We start from the raw sequence: 16,992 nt of genomic DNA on the forward strand, positions 1-16,992 counted from the left end.
GGCTTTTATATCAAGCATGATCAGTCTAAAAATGCCAAACTGAATCGTTATAAACCTCAATCTGCCAATCAGAGCTAACAAGGCTCTGTGGGTCACTCTGATTTGACCTCAACGTGATATTCCTGCTTTCAATTATCCTTCCGAATAGGTTTTACGAGGAAGTTGCCTAGCGACACACGAGACACACCCTTTTTCCTGGGACGGCGTGACTCGGACCTCAGTGGCAGAAAAAGTCGACCGAACAAGGATTCCGAGTTAGAATCCAAGATGACTGCGCTCATTTGTGACATGTTAATACAAAGTGTTTTCATTGTGTTTGGACACTTTGGTGGTTTAAATGACAATTTCACTCACTTGAATTACTGCAATACCTTACTGCGTCTGTATCACTGCCTGTGGGTTTGGTAGTCAGTGTTGTGGTGAGGTCAATATTGAACAAATACTTGATTTAATGGGTGTTAATGTCCCTAAGGTTGTAACGGAAGAGAACTCTTAACATAAAATGAAGTGCAAATTTCAAAAATCGAATTAATTAAAGAAGCAGCGTTTTCATAAGATGAGGGAATAGTCATAATCATAATCCACGCAGTCCGACATGCGAAACATAATAATACAATTCAAGCTCAGATGTGACGTCAAATCCGAGGTCCAAGTGGGACTTGAAAGATAAGAGAACACAGAGTATCTATCTGGGATGACTCTCACTGAAAACATTCAGAAAACACTGTATGCAGTGATGATTATTTGAATCTGATTGGTCTTTCGGCGTTGCCATGTTTATTTCGGTCTGTTTGGGCGCTTCAAACCTCAGTGCTGCTCTGTGATTGGTCCACAGCTCAAACTATCCTTTCGGAGTGCACTACAAGACAAATCCTTGTCAGTTTGTGAACTCAATAGGCTCTGTTCGCTCTTACGTCACAAACCAGGAAGATGTTTGGAAACATGCGATGACAGCTTCTGGAGGGCTTTGTTCATGATAGCAAGTCTAAGGCTACGTTCACACTGCAGACTGAAGTTCCCAAATCTGATTTTTTGGCCCCTTTGTGACCTGTATCTGATCTTTTAATGACAGTCTGAACAACACAGATCCGATTTTTCAAATGCGACCCAGGCCCCTTGCATATGTGCTCCTAAAACTGATACATATCTGATCTTTTGACATGCCACTTCAGTCTGAACGGCCAGGTCACGTTCATCCCGCCTACACGTTATCAACAAGCGACAAATGTACACAAACGTTCTTCTCGTCATATTGTTAATGTTAATGAACTCCGTGTCACTGAAGCGAAGCAACTCGCTGTCCCACCACTCTTGGCTACGTCTCCACATCCACACGTTCCTTTCAGCGGACTGTCCCACAAAACACCATGGCCAAAAATGTTGTCCTTCTCCTTCTCAATCTCCTCCTTAAAACAAGTAAGTTGTTCATGTTCTGGCTCTGGTACAAGAGGAACTTTACAATCTTCAGGTGCTCAATGCTCGCGTCCATGTTTGGACAACTTTCGTAAACACAGAGCACGCTCACTGAGGTTGACGTCGTCGTGTCTCCAGTGCACATGCCGGACACTTTTGGGCCATTTAATGTTCACACTGGAGTCACATACAAGTCGCATTTAATTGGAAATGTGAACGACCTCGCAAAAACATCGGATTTCACAAAAAAAATATAAAAATCTGAATTGAGCGTTAAGCCCTGCAGTCTGAACATAGTGTAAATCTAGAAAAATGGGAAAATGGTCCAGTTTTCTTCATCTCCATGTCACGGTCAACAATTACAACCACACCTCAGTTTTCCACACTGACACACAACACTGAGCGCACTGGGTACATGCGATTAAAGAGATGAGGCACCAAATTCAAGATGATTCCAAACAGCACATACGTATACAGTCTTCATTTTACCTCTGATCACATTTACTTCAGTGGGTTTTATCACAGTCGGTCAGTGAGCCCAGTGTCAGGAACTACACCAACAAGTTCTCACCACATGTTTCCAAACTTCTTCCTGGTTTGTGACATAAGTGTGAGTACAACTTATAACTGTGTGGATGTATAAGATCAAAACATTAAATAATGCATAAAATCTTATATTTTGAAAGGAAATCAAGTCAGCAAATCTGCAATCTGACAGCAAAGATACAAAGAGTTCTGACCTGTCTCCAGCTCGGGTTAAACTACAGAAACTCTACAGCGATTTGATGTCCTGTGAACACAAACTGCTTTGATTTTCCTTCTGTAGAAAACCCCTTCTGTCAGTGTAATATCTGTATTTTTGTCTGGATCTCCCCTTCACTCGTGTCCCTGTGGTCTTTCTCAGCTGCTGCTCTCACTTTCACTGTTCTGGAGTCTTCCTCAAACTTTCGCCCACTCGTTTATCACAAGAGTCTGTTTGGTTTTCACAGTCTCCTGCTGATTCAACACTCAGAAACTAAAAACATATGCACCAACTGTGAGAGACAATATGACTGCTCTGGTCCAAATGGCGTTATCCTTGTACAACTTTTGACAAAGAATACATTATCAAAGGACCTATAGACGCTGATTGTGATTTATGTTATATTGTTTCCTCATCAAAAGCATACTCTACCTGCACACACCTTCACTAGAATAATTTGGATGATTTCAGATCTGTAATTGTCAATCTCTACTGAATTAGACAGACAGAATAATAATAAAGGTTTACTCAAACATAGGGCTGTGCAAAAATATTGAAATATCGGTACAGTGGTGCCCCGTTTATCGTGGGGGTTACATTCTAAAAATAGGCAAAATCCACAAAGTAGTCATCCTTATGTTTCTGTTCTGTTTCTATCTGTTTTAAGGACAGTTACAACCCTTTTTGCATCCTTCTTAAAACGTATTGCTGCTGTCGTCCTTATGTTATTTTTCTCCTTCTTTATGTAACGAATTGAAGATTAATTTATTCCGTAATGGAGCCCTTCAGCGCAGGGTCCTGGACAGGTCCATTTTTGGATTATATCAAAGTTAAACCCGCCCGGACCCATTAACATTCCACCTTTTACCCACTCGTGCCCATGATAAATCACAGACAGATTAAAAGCATTCTAACTGAAGCATCCATCAGAAAAGTTACGACTTCAAGAATTACAATCACGAAATGAATTGAAAGGGTTACGCTTTCTTCAGTACGAATATGAATTCACAGACGTGACTCTAATGTCATCATTTCACAGGCACTTTTGCGCCGCACATGCCACGGACTAAACTAAGACTAACCCAGGACTAACCCAGGATTGATTCCAGGACTGAAAATTGTACAAAAAAGAATCAGTGAGGTTGTGAAAGGTGAACCGTGTTATAGTGAGGGACGAATGTTTATCGTATAGTTTAATTTGATGATACAGTATCGATATCGTGGGCTGCTGTATTGATATATCCACCAAGAGCATTTTTAGGTACAGTATATTTTACTAAATGATTTTGCGTAAGAGCTACAATTGTGTTGACATTTTCACTGTTTTGTTGAGTAAAATGGGTGTTTTTCATATGAACACTGCAGAAACTTAGTGGACTTAATAGACTTTTAGTATCACAGCTTTGATTTAGTTTAGACTTTTGTTTTTCCAGGGTAGCCGCGGGGTCTTAAAAGTCTTTTAAAAAAGTCTTAAATTGCATGATCCTAAATTAAGGCCTTAAAAAGTCTTAAATGATGTTGTCCAAGTCTTATGTTTTTCACAAAGATCCAAAATTTCATTAGACTATTTTTTGTAAACTCAACCGGACTGCAGTGCAATGTTAAACGGAGGGAAAAAAAAAAAACAACTACATGAAATTAGGTAACGTGAATGAACATCTAATTTGGAGTAAACAATACTTTGGTTTCTGGTTCCGGCGGCAACGAGTAAACGATCAGTAGAGTGGAGGAAGATGTTGGAGGGATCATGGGGAAGTGTAGGTTTAGTCCACAGTGGCTCTTAGATTGTATACATATATATGTATAGTACCGGTTGTTGTTTGGTCATTATTAGAATTGAATTTGTTTTGTTTTCTTCACCCACATAATGGGCACGATGTTGGTCTTAATTTTCATGTAAGTGGTCTTAAAAAAGTCTTTAAATAGTCTTAAATTTGGCGTAGTCAAACCTGGGGATACCCTGTTTTCACTGAACATTATTAAATCAATTTGAAATATATCATATCGAATCCTACTGACTCAAAAGAGCCATGTATCGAAAAGCGTATCGTATTATGGCCTATGTTTCAAGGTATGTATCATATCGGCAACGTCGTAAACATGCCCATCTCTACGCAAACGTGTGTGAATGAAACAAAACACAACGTCCAACATTAAAACACGACTTAAAGGTCACACGAGTCAATTTTGCGATTCATATGACCCTTAACACACACTTTTGTTTTGTTTGTGTGTTTCAGATTTTCCCCGTCACCTCGGAGACGACCTTTGCTTTTTATTTGAATCTACCATTTCGTCTCCTCGTTTATATAAATCTACAGTCTGTGTGAAATAAACCAGCCTTTCTGTCAGATGATGGATATGACTCACTCTGTCTCCCGATGCAAACTCCAACCTATTCTGCCCACCACAACTTCACTGTGAGAGACTTCCAGGTCAGAAAACCAAGAAATCACTCGTCTACAATGCAAGAACTACTGCAACTGCAAGAAACAGGACTATTACAACATAAGAGACAATGTACAATTAAGTTCAGCTAGCAACTCTTCACTGGAGTAAAAATACGATCGCGAAAGTTGGGGTTAAGACTTGATACATGCTTCACAGATTTTAACTTTCTAAATGCTATGAAGACCGAGAACCAACAAGCAAAAAGTCCATCACAAAACACAAAACTGCTTCTAATTCTTCCTACTTTTGATATTTTTTGTTAGAAATCAAATTAAATGTTGCTAAATGCATTTGACATCCACTTCTTTCTTATATAACCCAAATATTCGTAGTGAAATTGTCGAAGAGTTGAGCTCCAGAGACGGGGGCAGGTGTTGACGATGCGTGGCCCAGCTCGAGCCCTCATGGCTGGGTACGGCACCACCACGTCGTCCCTGGAGATGGACGGGAGATTGGTCTGGCCCCCGAACAGCACTTTGGACCTGAACCAGACCAGGCCGGGTTGGGTGAGCCCGGAGATCTCTGTGGCAGCTTTCGGAGAGGCTTTCGATAATTTCACGCAGGAGGCGGTGACGAGCAGCGCGCTGAAAGAGAAAAACTGGCCGGCCCTGCTGATCCTCGTCATCATCGCGCTGACGATCGGAGGGAATATTCTGGTGATTTTGGCGGTTTCGTTGGAGAAAAAACTACAGAACGCCACTAACTTCTTCCTGAGGTCGCTGGCGGTGGCGGACATGTTGGTCGGGATCCTGGTGATGCCCATCTCCCTCATCAACATCCTCTACGGTCAGTCAAAAATATGTTATCCTTTATTTCACCCAAATTGAACTGAGTACTGGGGGATTTCAGATGACATCACAACATTTTATAGGCGCATATTATTTAATACAGGGGGGCAGCTAAAATATTGTATTTTCCGGGCTATTAGACGCGCTCTTAAGCCTCCAAACCCATCAAAAAACGATTGCGCGCCTTGCAATCCAGAGCGCCCGATACACGAATCCACTCGGGTGTCCCAGCACGACTTCAGTAAACTACAAAGCCGCGCCACCCGCAGCGCACGCAAACACACACGGAGCAGACAGCGACCGTGCAACGAAAAACACCCGCAGCCACACTCATCACTCCACGCGGACGAGGAACGGAACGAAGGAACGAACCAAAAAAGCGAGTGCAATGTGCCACTTCTAGACACAACAGAACAACTGAGTCACTGCGAACACGCCGACAATCCAGCGGTCCCAGACAGCACCCTCCCTACACGCCACAACTGAACAAAGCCCAGAGTCACCGTGAACGCACCAAACAAAACCACTCACCCATCCAACTGTTGTGTTTTGTTTAAAGTCCGGTGCGGTTTATTTATGAGTGCGCCTTATAATCCAGAGTGCCTAATAGCCCGGAAAATACGGTAAATGTTGCTATAATTTTGTTTTTATTGCAATATAGAGCATTCATAGCTCTGAGTGCAGGTTTTTTGAGTATCCCAAATAAGTCAGTTATAAGTCAATACTAACCCGGTTTCTCATAACTGGGAAACTGTAGCTGCGATATTCCGACAGTAACTGGGATACTGTGGCATGTATGTGCAGTATCCTGACTACTGCTACATAAAGTTGAGTGTGCATGCGTCCAAAAGACAAACACTATCTAGACTTTTCATTACAATGGTAGCTGACATAAATAAAGTGACCAACATAAATAAAGTGATCGACATAAAAAAGTGACCATACATGAAATGAGTTAAATAAAGAGCTGCAATGAACCTGCACACGTACAATCTGCCTGCGTATGACCTGCACACGTATGATCTCTGAAAAGCTTAACATGAACCATCTCCAACGCGATACACACACAGAACAGACTCACCATCAGCAGCATATCTCTCTGTCACAGAAAGAACACTCATATTCCACTGAATTGTGTCCTTTAGTCCGACAGAAGCTGACAGCATCAGGGCACAAGGAGTTTTTTTCAGCGCTTATAGATTATTAGCCATGTGGTTTAAAGTTTTGTTTCTGTAAAATGTAAACAAATGTGATCAAAACTGAGTTATATTATCAAACGGGCTGATGTGGTTTTATAGTGGTTATGGTTTATATGTTGTGAAGTTGAGTTTATTTATGTTGAGTTTATTTATTTATATTTAAGATTTTAATTAAGAATCTGCTGCAGTGTAGAACTTGTACTATAGTATTTGGAAACTTTGGGTTTGATCGGCGCAGTGGATTGTGGGATACCTCATAGCTCCTTACCACTGACCAGGAAACTCTCGAGCCTCCTACACTAAAGGAGCTCATGGTTGTTTGTATTTTTCTTGATTTATTAAATATATATCTTTTGGGCATTTGTAAGGTTGTGTCAGGAAACTGGTATATTACATTTGATCATGTACACAGGGATATCACCGGTTTCTCAGTGCGCATGTAAACCTCATTTCCCAAACACGGCCATAACCGGGATATGGATAATAACCGGGCTACTGATGTGCATGTAAACACACTCACTGTTAGAAATGATCAGGTTTAACTTTTGTGTTTTTACCTTTCGAATTAGAACAGATTCTAGATTGTGATGATGCTCTCCTCCCAGATGGAGGCAAGAGACAGTTTTATTTATTTTTTTCCTATAGATTACTCTGTACTCTTCCATGAAATATACAAAAGGTAAATTCCCAAAGATGGAATCTGATCATTTCTACCTGATGCAATTGCTGGTTTCAGATGACATCACAATGTTGTATAGGTCAATATTTAATACAGATGGGGGCGGGTAAAATGAATAGTTTTCCCACTCTTTTTCACTGACAAACTTTTCCATGACTTTTTCATGACCTAAAATGAATTTTCCATGACTTTACAGCACATTACATGTGTAGAATTGATCAGACTTTTCGTGCTAAATATGAAATGTGAACCCTTTCCACTCACCTTATGGTTTGGTAGTATAGTTTTTTAACATTCAAAATACTGTCAGTGTGTTTATTGTCGTCTCTTTTAAACAAATGATGCTCAGATGTTCGGAAATAATCATAATAGCCTAACGATAACTTCACAGAACACTGTGGTTGCGTGAAAGAGATACTAAAATTCCATGACTTTTCCAAAACTTGACAAAAATGAACAAAATTCCATGACTTTTCCAGGCCTGGAAAATGACATTTTCAATTTCCATGACTTTTCCAGGATTTCCATGACTGTGGGAACCCTGAATATTGTTCAGCTGCAAATTTTTATTGTAATACACCATGCGCTTGAGTTTAGTCAATAAGAAAAACAATCAGGTTCCATATTTGGGAATTTACTTTTCCAATAATGGAACTTGACTCCAAATTCCTCCGTTAACTGGTCGCCTTGACTGGCTTCACTGGACTGGAGCCAGATGCTATGGGTGATTTCTTTATATAGTCTACAGTTGAACCTGATCATTTTTACTGGTGACTAGACCCAAGAGCTCACTGTTTTACAACACAAATCTACATTTGAACAACACAGCTGCCCTCATCTGTATGAACTCTGACAGGACAATAGTGTGTTGATGAACCCGCCTGAAACCCAGTGTTTTAAATGTGCATGGATCTGTGTATCTATCTCTCCTCCCTCTCTCCTTCCTCACACTCTCCCCCTTTCTTTCTCCCCTTCCTCTGCCCCTTTTCCTTTTTCTCATCTTCCTATCTCTTTCTACAATCATAAAGCAACCCCCCCCCCCCTTCTCTTTTTAATTCTGTCTCTCTCTTTCCATCTCTCTCTCATTAATGTCTTCTAACCCCCTTTTTCTTAGTAATTCCCTTTCTTTCTTTCTTTCTTTCTCCCCTTTCATTTATGTCCTATTGTTTTTCCTGTATATTTCAGGCTCCACTCTCGTTCTCGATAACACGGGATAATTAACGCGACTCTGAAGTGTAGCTGTGCGCGTTCAGCATTAGCGCCCACGTTAGGCTAACAGGAGCCTAAAGTGTGTAAACATTTTCATCACAAAGCTACAAACACATCACGCTCCACCTGAAAATGCCACACTGCGGAACATTTCCAGGAGGCGCAGATAAGCAGATGGTTTGGATGATATAGGCGTACATGACATTTCATTTCAAAGAGTTTTCGATTTAAAGAACTTAAAATGCAGACCTCAAAAACAGCTATGGGGGTTTGTTTGGGATTAGCATAACAATAATCAGATATTTTTGCCTGTAAATGTCTTGAACTTTGTTTGGAAGTTTACATCTGCTATAAACTATTCTTGGAGCATTTGGAAATACTCCTTATGGACAGTACTTATAGGCTGTAAGCAGGACCAGACTGGCAATCTGTGTGTTCTAGAAAAGTCCAGAACGCCCGTCAACTCTTCCAACAGCAAATGGCTCTAATATGATCATCTGACCATTTGTCAAGCATAAATTGCATAGGCCTAAAAGACGACAAAGAAGTGTGGTTACTCGTTGGTTTTAACACATGTCAACAGTGTTGGGGAGTAACAGATTACATGTACTGGAGTTACGTAATCAGAGTACAAATTATGAGTAACTGTATTCAGTTACAGTTACTGTTTCAGTGAGTGGTAATGGGATTACAGTTACTTTGTTGTCATGTTTTCACATTTTGGGCTAAACCAGGACTAAACCAGGACTAAATCCAGGACTAAACCAGGACTAAACCAGAACTAAACCAGGACTAAACCAGAACTAAACCAGGACTAACCAGAACTAAACCAGGACTATACCAGAACTAAACCAGGACTAAACCAGAACTAAACCAGGACTATACCAGAACTAAACCAGGACTAAACCAGAACTAAACCAGGACTATACCAGAACTAAACCAGGACTATACCAGAACTAAACCAGGACTAAACCAGAACTAAACCAGGACTATACCAGAACTAAACCAGGACTATACCAGAACTAAACCAGGACTAAACCAGAACTAAACCAGAACTAAACCAGGACTAAACCAGGACTATACCAGAACTAAACCAGGACTAAACCAGAACTAAACCAGGACTAAACCAGAACTAAACCAGAACTAAACCAGAACTATACCAGGACTATACCAGAACTAAACCAGGACTAAACCAGAACTAAACCAGGACTATAAACCAGAACTAAACCAGGACTAAACCAGGACTAAACCAGAACCAGAACTAAACCAGGACTAAACCAGAACTAAACCAGGACTAAACCAGAACTAAACCAGGACTAAACCAGAACTAAACCAGGTCTAAACCAGGGCCAATTTGAAGAGAACAAACATGAATTTTCAGGATGTGGTTGTTACATTCATGCAGTTTTAAAAAACATGACAATATCAAGTAATCCAAAGTATTCAGATTACGTTACTGAGCTGAAGTAATTTAATAGATTACGTTACAAACTACATTTTGGGATATGTAATCTGTAGGGGAATACATTTTAAAAGTCACCTTCCCAACACTGCACGTCAAAGATGTCGATCAGAAAACATAAGGAGGAAGGTGGATGGGAAAAGGTTAAAGACAAAAAAGCTAAGTCATTTCAAAATGAAGTGATTGAGGTGTTTTTGTTAATAAACAATCAGAAGTAGTTCATCTTTCTGTGTTTTCTTCAATTACTTCAATCCAATCCACTTTTCAATTTCTATCCAATTTAATTTAATATAACACATTTTACAAACATGACACTTTCCAAAGAGCTGCACAGACAAATTAATACAACAAAAGACAGTAAATCATAATTAAAAACAATAAATAATAAGTGTTAAAATGCATAAAGCTAAAAGTTATAAAACAATGAATAAAATAAAACGGTAACACTTTATAATAACTACACCTTATTTAGCATTAATAAAGCATGAACAAAGGCTTAATTAATAATGATTCACGCTTAGTAACTACTTAATTACTACCTTAATTAGCACTTGCACTTAATTTGCCTGTGCTGTAAATAGTTACTCATAATTATTTCATACTTAATTACTCATGAACTAACCATTTGAGCATTTATTAATCATTAAGTAAGCAATGAGAGAATGATTTACTAATAATGCAATACAATGATAATTCAGGCAGCTGTTATCTGTTAGTTAAGTCTTTCTGAGAGCTTTTCTAAAGTGAAGAATAATTATCCTTTATTAAACATTTACTAAGCATGAATCATTATTAATTAAGTCTTTGTTCATTTTTAATTAAGCCTTTGTTCATGCTTTATTAAGGATAAATAAGGTGTAGTTATTATAAAGTGTTACCAATAAAACAAATAAAAGACACAGAGGATCACACAACTCATGCGGTGTTAAAAGCCAGTGAATAAAAGTGGGTCTTAAGACGAGACTTAAAACACTCCACTGTGGGGGCTGTATTTCATTATTGATTTAATGAAATCATTAAATATTAATTATTTAAATATCAAAATCCCTCCCTCATGGTAGGCCTATTTGTGGGGGAAAAGTCCAGGGCTGTTTTTTTTTTTTTTTTTTTTGGTTCCAGTCTGTTCCTGGCTGTAAACCTGCCATGAAACAAGCAAAGAATAGCAAGAATACAGAATACGTACAGAATACAAGGTGTTTTTGAGCAACTACCTTTGTTATTAAATATCTTCAAAATGGATTAACTCCTTGGAGATAATGCCATACTCTATCACAAAGCCATAACATCTCTACGGAGACAAGGTATATTTATCAGGAAACTTTGGCGTTTTCTGGGTACATTGACCTGGCCAGTATCTCTAGAATAACAGAATAATCACTGCAGATTTTGGTGTGTGTTTAACTTTACAGAACAAGAGAAACCTGATCTTCAAAAACACACACTTTAGTGAATCAGTTGTTTCGAAGACAAAGTACAATAGATTTTAAAATAACTCTTTAATATTCTCTCTTTCATTTCTGTATTTGCTACATTAGTTTGCCCTTTTTGCATAATTGTCCTTGTCAAAACCTGCTCAGGCTTGAACAATCTGAGAGATCAGATCACTCACATCAGATTAACTGTTTACCTGACATGGCATAATCTGATAACTCCAGAAATCAGATTATGATCAGAGTTTTGGTGTATCTGAACAAAGCCAATGTGGGCGAAACTTTAAATCCCCTGTTCCTTGGATATTTACATATGCGTGCACTATTTAACAATGATTTTCAGATAAATGACATTACCCATTTGCATTTTGGTTTCATCATGGTTTCCACGGTGAATATTTCTGCAGGTAATACATTATCAGTGTGTCCATTGTTCACAGGGACATTAGCACAGAGCCAGATCTAAATGACGACAGTGTGCTTTCACATTTAGATCATTTGTTATGTTAAAAATGTTTGACCAAAGGAGATAAACTACAGGGAGATATGAGAACTCCCATAAATCAGGAGGTTAGTGTGGGACAGCGCCGCTCTGAGCTGCATTCATAATGAGGATGTGTCTTAAATAAGTAAAAAACAGAACTAGTGCATTTAAAAAGGTCTGCAGTGGTCCGAAGTTATTCCTTATGCGTTCTGGGCATTCACTGAGATGAGTTTATAAAAGCTTTCCACAAGTTTCAGAGACCAAACTCTAATAATCAGGTTCAACGTTTGCGAATTTTCCTGTTGGATAGAGTGACCAGGCGTCCCCATTTACTCAGGACAGTCCCAGTTTTGAGCCCCGTGTCCCCTGTCCCAGCAGATTTATCCAAAACCAGTGATTTGTCCCAGTTTTGTACAAGAAATGTCCCAGGTGTCCCTATTTTTAACCAATTTGATCCTTGCCAATGGTAAAGAGAGGCAGAAATTGTCATTTGTTTTGGTAAAATACAGACAAGCTGCTTAAAAACGACAAAAACTCAAAGAAAATGTGACTATACTGACTCACATAGTAGTCGTGAATAAGTCATGACTTGGCTAAGTGCATAACAATTTTATTATTATCAACCACTCCAAACCAGGGGTGTCCCAGTTTGTGATTTTGACAATCTGGTCACTCTACTCTTTCATGGCAAAGTACAATGTCATGAATATCAAAAACTGTCTCTTGTCTCCAGCTGACATGAATTCATAAATCTGATACAATACAATAGAATACAAGCTACAGTATTTGTTTGCACGTGTGTTGTTGAACCTGATTATTTATTGGTTTGTTCCGACACCAATACTGGTAAAGGCAGTAGCTCAGATCCTGCACATGTCTCAGGTATCAGTGTCGGCGAGTTCTCCGACCAAATCACCGTTCCGACACTACTCTGTATTTTCCAGAATGAAGACCAGCAGATGTGAGCAACGGCTGTTAACATCTGAGGGTAATATCAACACTAGCGTAAATACAGACTGTGGAGGCTCTGCGGACATTTAAAATAGGTTAATAATGACAGAAAAGACATTTATGTAGGGTCAGACAGACATCCCTACTACCCGGGACAGTCTCAGGTTTGAGCCCTGTGTCCCCTGTCCCAGCACATTTATACAAAACAGTGATTTGTCCCAGTTTTATACAAGAAATGTCCCAGTTGCCCCTACGTTTGACCAATCTGATCCCTGCCAACAGTAAAGAGAGGCAGAAATGATCATGTTTTTATGTAAAATACAGAAAAGCAGCTTAAAAATGACAAAAACACAAAGAAAATGTGGCAATACTAACACACGTTTGTCACGAATGGGTTGAGTGCAGAACAATTTTCCTTTATGCATTTGTTTCACAATTTTATTATTACCAACCACCACAAAACTGAGGATGTCCCAGTTTTTTATTTTGAAAATCTGGTCACCCTACATTTGTGTTAACATTTTGAAGCCTTCATTTAGCCTTTAGTGTTGATGTTCAACTTAGAGCCTGTCCACACGAAACAGTGAAGTTTGTATTTGTTTCGTCCACACGAAGCCGGCATTTTGGGTCGGCGAAAACTGTGTTGATTGAGAACGGGTTCCAGAGTGGAGAAATCTGAGAACGGTCGCGTTGCGTTGTCGTGTGAACAAGCAAACCGCAATTTTTGGAAAACAATGACGTAGCGACCCTGTCATCTCCAGGGTCCTCCGATGCAGCAGAACTAGAACTAGCCAAAGCGTTGCCGCAGCTCGTTGGGGCAGCTTGTATCTTACGGACCCACTCCCATCACCCGGCAAACGAGACACGTTGTTAGCACTAATGCTAACAACACACACTACACAGATTATGCACACGGATCAATAACAAAGATTACACACAAGTAATTAAACTGTTGGATTTAGAGACCAAGTTATTCTAATAATTCTCATCCAAATCTTGTGGCATATGTATTACATCGTTTTCACTCAGTGCTCTGTTGTCGTCTGGACATGAATATTTATTGATGCGACACGTGTGGACGCACATTTTTTTCAGCCCGTAAAAAAACAAAATCCAGGAGTGTTGTCGTGGGGACGTATCCTTAGTAAAATAAGTCCAACAACAGCACAAACACCATAGACTGAATAAAGAAGTGGACTAAGTGAGTGTGACGTCCTCCATAGCATTTGGCTCCAGTCAAGTGAAGCTCACGATGCTTGAACGGTTACAGGAGCAAATTTGCAACCAGGCTCTATATTTACAGATAAGACTTTTTTAATGGACAAAATAGCGAAATAAAAACACCAGGATTATGCAGAACAGGTTAATACAAACATTTTAAGGCCAATATGACAAGGCTCACTGCAGTTACATTGGAATACTGTGGCCCCCTCTCTCTGTACGTCTATGGGAGTCAGGGCCATGCTCACTTCCTGTTTGGAACGCGGCGGTTAGTGCGTTATCTATGTCCATTTATATACACAGTCTGTAGACTAACACAGACTCTGTTTACTCTGTGTAATTAGCTATGTGCTCTGAGCGTCCTTTTACAGGCCTCACTGTTGTTTTTGTTGTCAAAGCTCTGTGGTAAAAGTGACAAAGGAAAAAGTAAAAGGGTTTAAATCAGCACATCTCATCATCAAGACCATTATGCATTTGACTAATACCTTAGTCCTCAAAATCTCTTTAATTCTTTTAAATTTTCCTTAGAGATAGCCTTTTATAACAGCTATTTTTTGCTTTTAACGGTCTACTTCTTCACACTATGAGGTATCAAAACAACACTAATTATTTCTATTAGTGACCACATCCAAGAACTCAGTGTATTACAACAAAAATCTGTGCAGTTTTCATTTTAGCTGCTCCCACCTATATTAAATATTACTGGCCTATAGAATGTGATGTCATCTGACACCCAGCTATAGGATTTTCTATAGGATTTGTTCTTTCTATAAATCCTGTGTGCGCAGTGGTGAAGTGTTGTAGAGAATCCTATAAAATCCTGTCACATGTTCTTGAGCTTTGGATGATGTTTGGACGACCTCCAGGTCAACTCAATCACACATATCTCCTCTATCAACACACCAGGCCCTGTGTGAGGGAAGGGGGAGGTACAGAGGGAGAGGAATGTACAGAGAGAGGGGGCTGTACAGAGAGAGTCCCATTCACACTCATGATAATATAATGAGATAACACAATTACACAATGAAGGTTATTAGTATGTGGCATTTAGCTGAGACATATTGAATGTCTTGAGTTTTTTCCAATGGCAGTGGAAACTGAAATTAATAACTTAAAGGTCCTATGTTAAACAAAATTGACTCTTGTGAGCATGTTATAATGCTGTTACCTCCTCAAAAACACACCTGGAATTGTATGTTATTAGGTTCTTTTTTCAGACCAAGAGTTTTGTTTTCATACATGATAGTTTCAACTGCTCACTAGCAGCACAGACACGATGTCAAAAAATGTCAGGTATGAAAACAAACTCTTAGCCTGATTAATCAGCCGATTTCCATGAAGCCGGTTTCCACCCCCTGGACGGTGGGCAGGTACTTTTTGTATTTAACCAATCACTGCTATTTGGTAGTGACATATGTAATGCGCCAAACCCCATAAGAAGAAGGGCAATAACGTCTTTCCAGTGATAAAATTCATCAAACATTCTCTTTGTTCCAGCTTTAAATCCTCGATTTCGGGACTCGTTGCCAACACAGAATGTATGGCTTCATCTACATCCATCTCACGCTTGAGTTTGATGTCATGTGTTTACAGCTCTTCGCGGATTGGGCGGTGCGTGGTCTACAACTTCCGGGGTTCTTGCAAACCGTCTAGTGTATTCTGATTTCTGACCTAGTCACTGGAGAGAAATTAAACTGAGTGGAGGCACTAGGTGGCGTCAGCCTGGATAACAAAGTTTTGGTTTGAAAAAAAGAACCTGATAATATAAAATATCAGAAGACCAAATGAACCTCATTGGACTATACCTGGAGTTGTGTTTAGTTTCAGTCACACGTTTGAGTAATCCTTTATTTTGAGTCTGTCTGAATCTCCTAAGCTCAAAATGCTCTGCTTCACCTTGTGATGTCTTGGAGTGGCAGTTTTCAAATGAAGAGCTCCTTTTACCTTTAGTTCATTAGAGATTAAATTGAATTGCAGGGCTGAAATTATCCAATGATTCTAATGAAGGTGTATGGAGTTTAATAACACAGTGGAGCACTTTCTGTATTACCACTTGACATCACAAGGTGGAACAGTGTTTTCTGTTTGAGAGAAAAAGTCAGCCTAAATATACATGATTTGTGTGTTACACATGTGAATGAAACAAAACACAACTCCAGGTCTGTTTGTGACATAGATGAGATAACATAGATGAGAAAATAGCGTAATTAAAGTTGCTCTGTGTCTGATTCAGGGTCCACTACCTGCTTGTATTCACAGTCGTTTTATTGCTTTACCTCAAAATATTCACACTATAGCATTAAAGACATACAGTATATCTTACATTTATTACATTTTCAAAGAGGAGGTATTACGCAAAATCGACTTTCTGAAGCTTTCCACCATGTTATAACATTGTTTTCTCATCAAAAACATGCCTGAAGAGGTTTAAGATGCCATCCATGCATGTTTGAGTAATTTAGCGATCTCTCTTGAGCCCTCCTTACAGTTAGGTGTAAGATTCTGCACAAGGCTCCTCCCCCACAAGCCTACATCACGCATGCTGCCATACAACAAGTCTCCAGAAATATACAAAAACGTTAAACAAAACTATAGACTACAACTTCACAAACCTGATGCTATGTGCAGTATAGTCTCATTAGCAGGATGCACGCTGACTGTGTTGTGACAGCGCTCTGAAGGGGGAGTAGAGCAGAATCTTTGTCCTTTCCTCGTCTTTGTGGAGGCAGATAAGTTTAATCCTGTACTTTATCACAATGTCAAATTAAAGTTATAACAGATTGTATAACTTCATATCATCTTTCTTGGCTCTGCTCCATCGGGTTAGTGAGAAAACCATTCTAAAAATCCTCACTTCCATCATTTACATTTGAAAGTGACTCCGTTTAAAGCACAGAGCAGAATTAGAGTCATTTTCAATTTGGGCTCAATGGGTCTCACGCTGTGTAAGAGAATAAACCATA

General features: G+C 39.4%; 1 protein-coding gene across 1 annotated transcript in view; it reads left to right on the forward strand.

Moving 5' to 3' along the window:
- Positions 1 to 4,986: 4,986 nt before the first annotated feature.
- The window catches only part of htr2cl1 (5-hydroxytryptamine (serotonin) receptor 2C, G protein-coupled-like 1), a 56,791-nt gene continuing 44,785 nt past the window's right edge, over positions 4,987 to 16,992 (forward strand). Inside the window, 1 exon segment of the mRNA XM_055156199.1 lies at positions 4,987 to 5,392. Coding sequence (XP_055012174.1) covers positions 4,987 to 5,392 — 406 coding nt within the window.

The sequence above is a fragment of the Boleophthalmus pectinirostris genome, unplaced genomic scaffold (assembly GCF_026225935.1).
Source record: "Boleophthalmus pectinirostris isolate CB_2022bp ecotype Guang Dong unplaced genomic scaffold, ASM2622593v1 HiC_scaffold_20, whole genome shotgun sequence".
NCBI classification, from domain to species: Eukaryota; Metazoa; Chordata; class Actinopteri; order Gobiiformes; family Gobiidae; genus Boleophthalmus; species Boleophthalmus pectinirostris.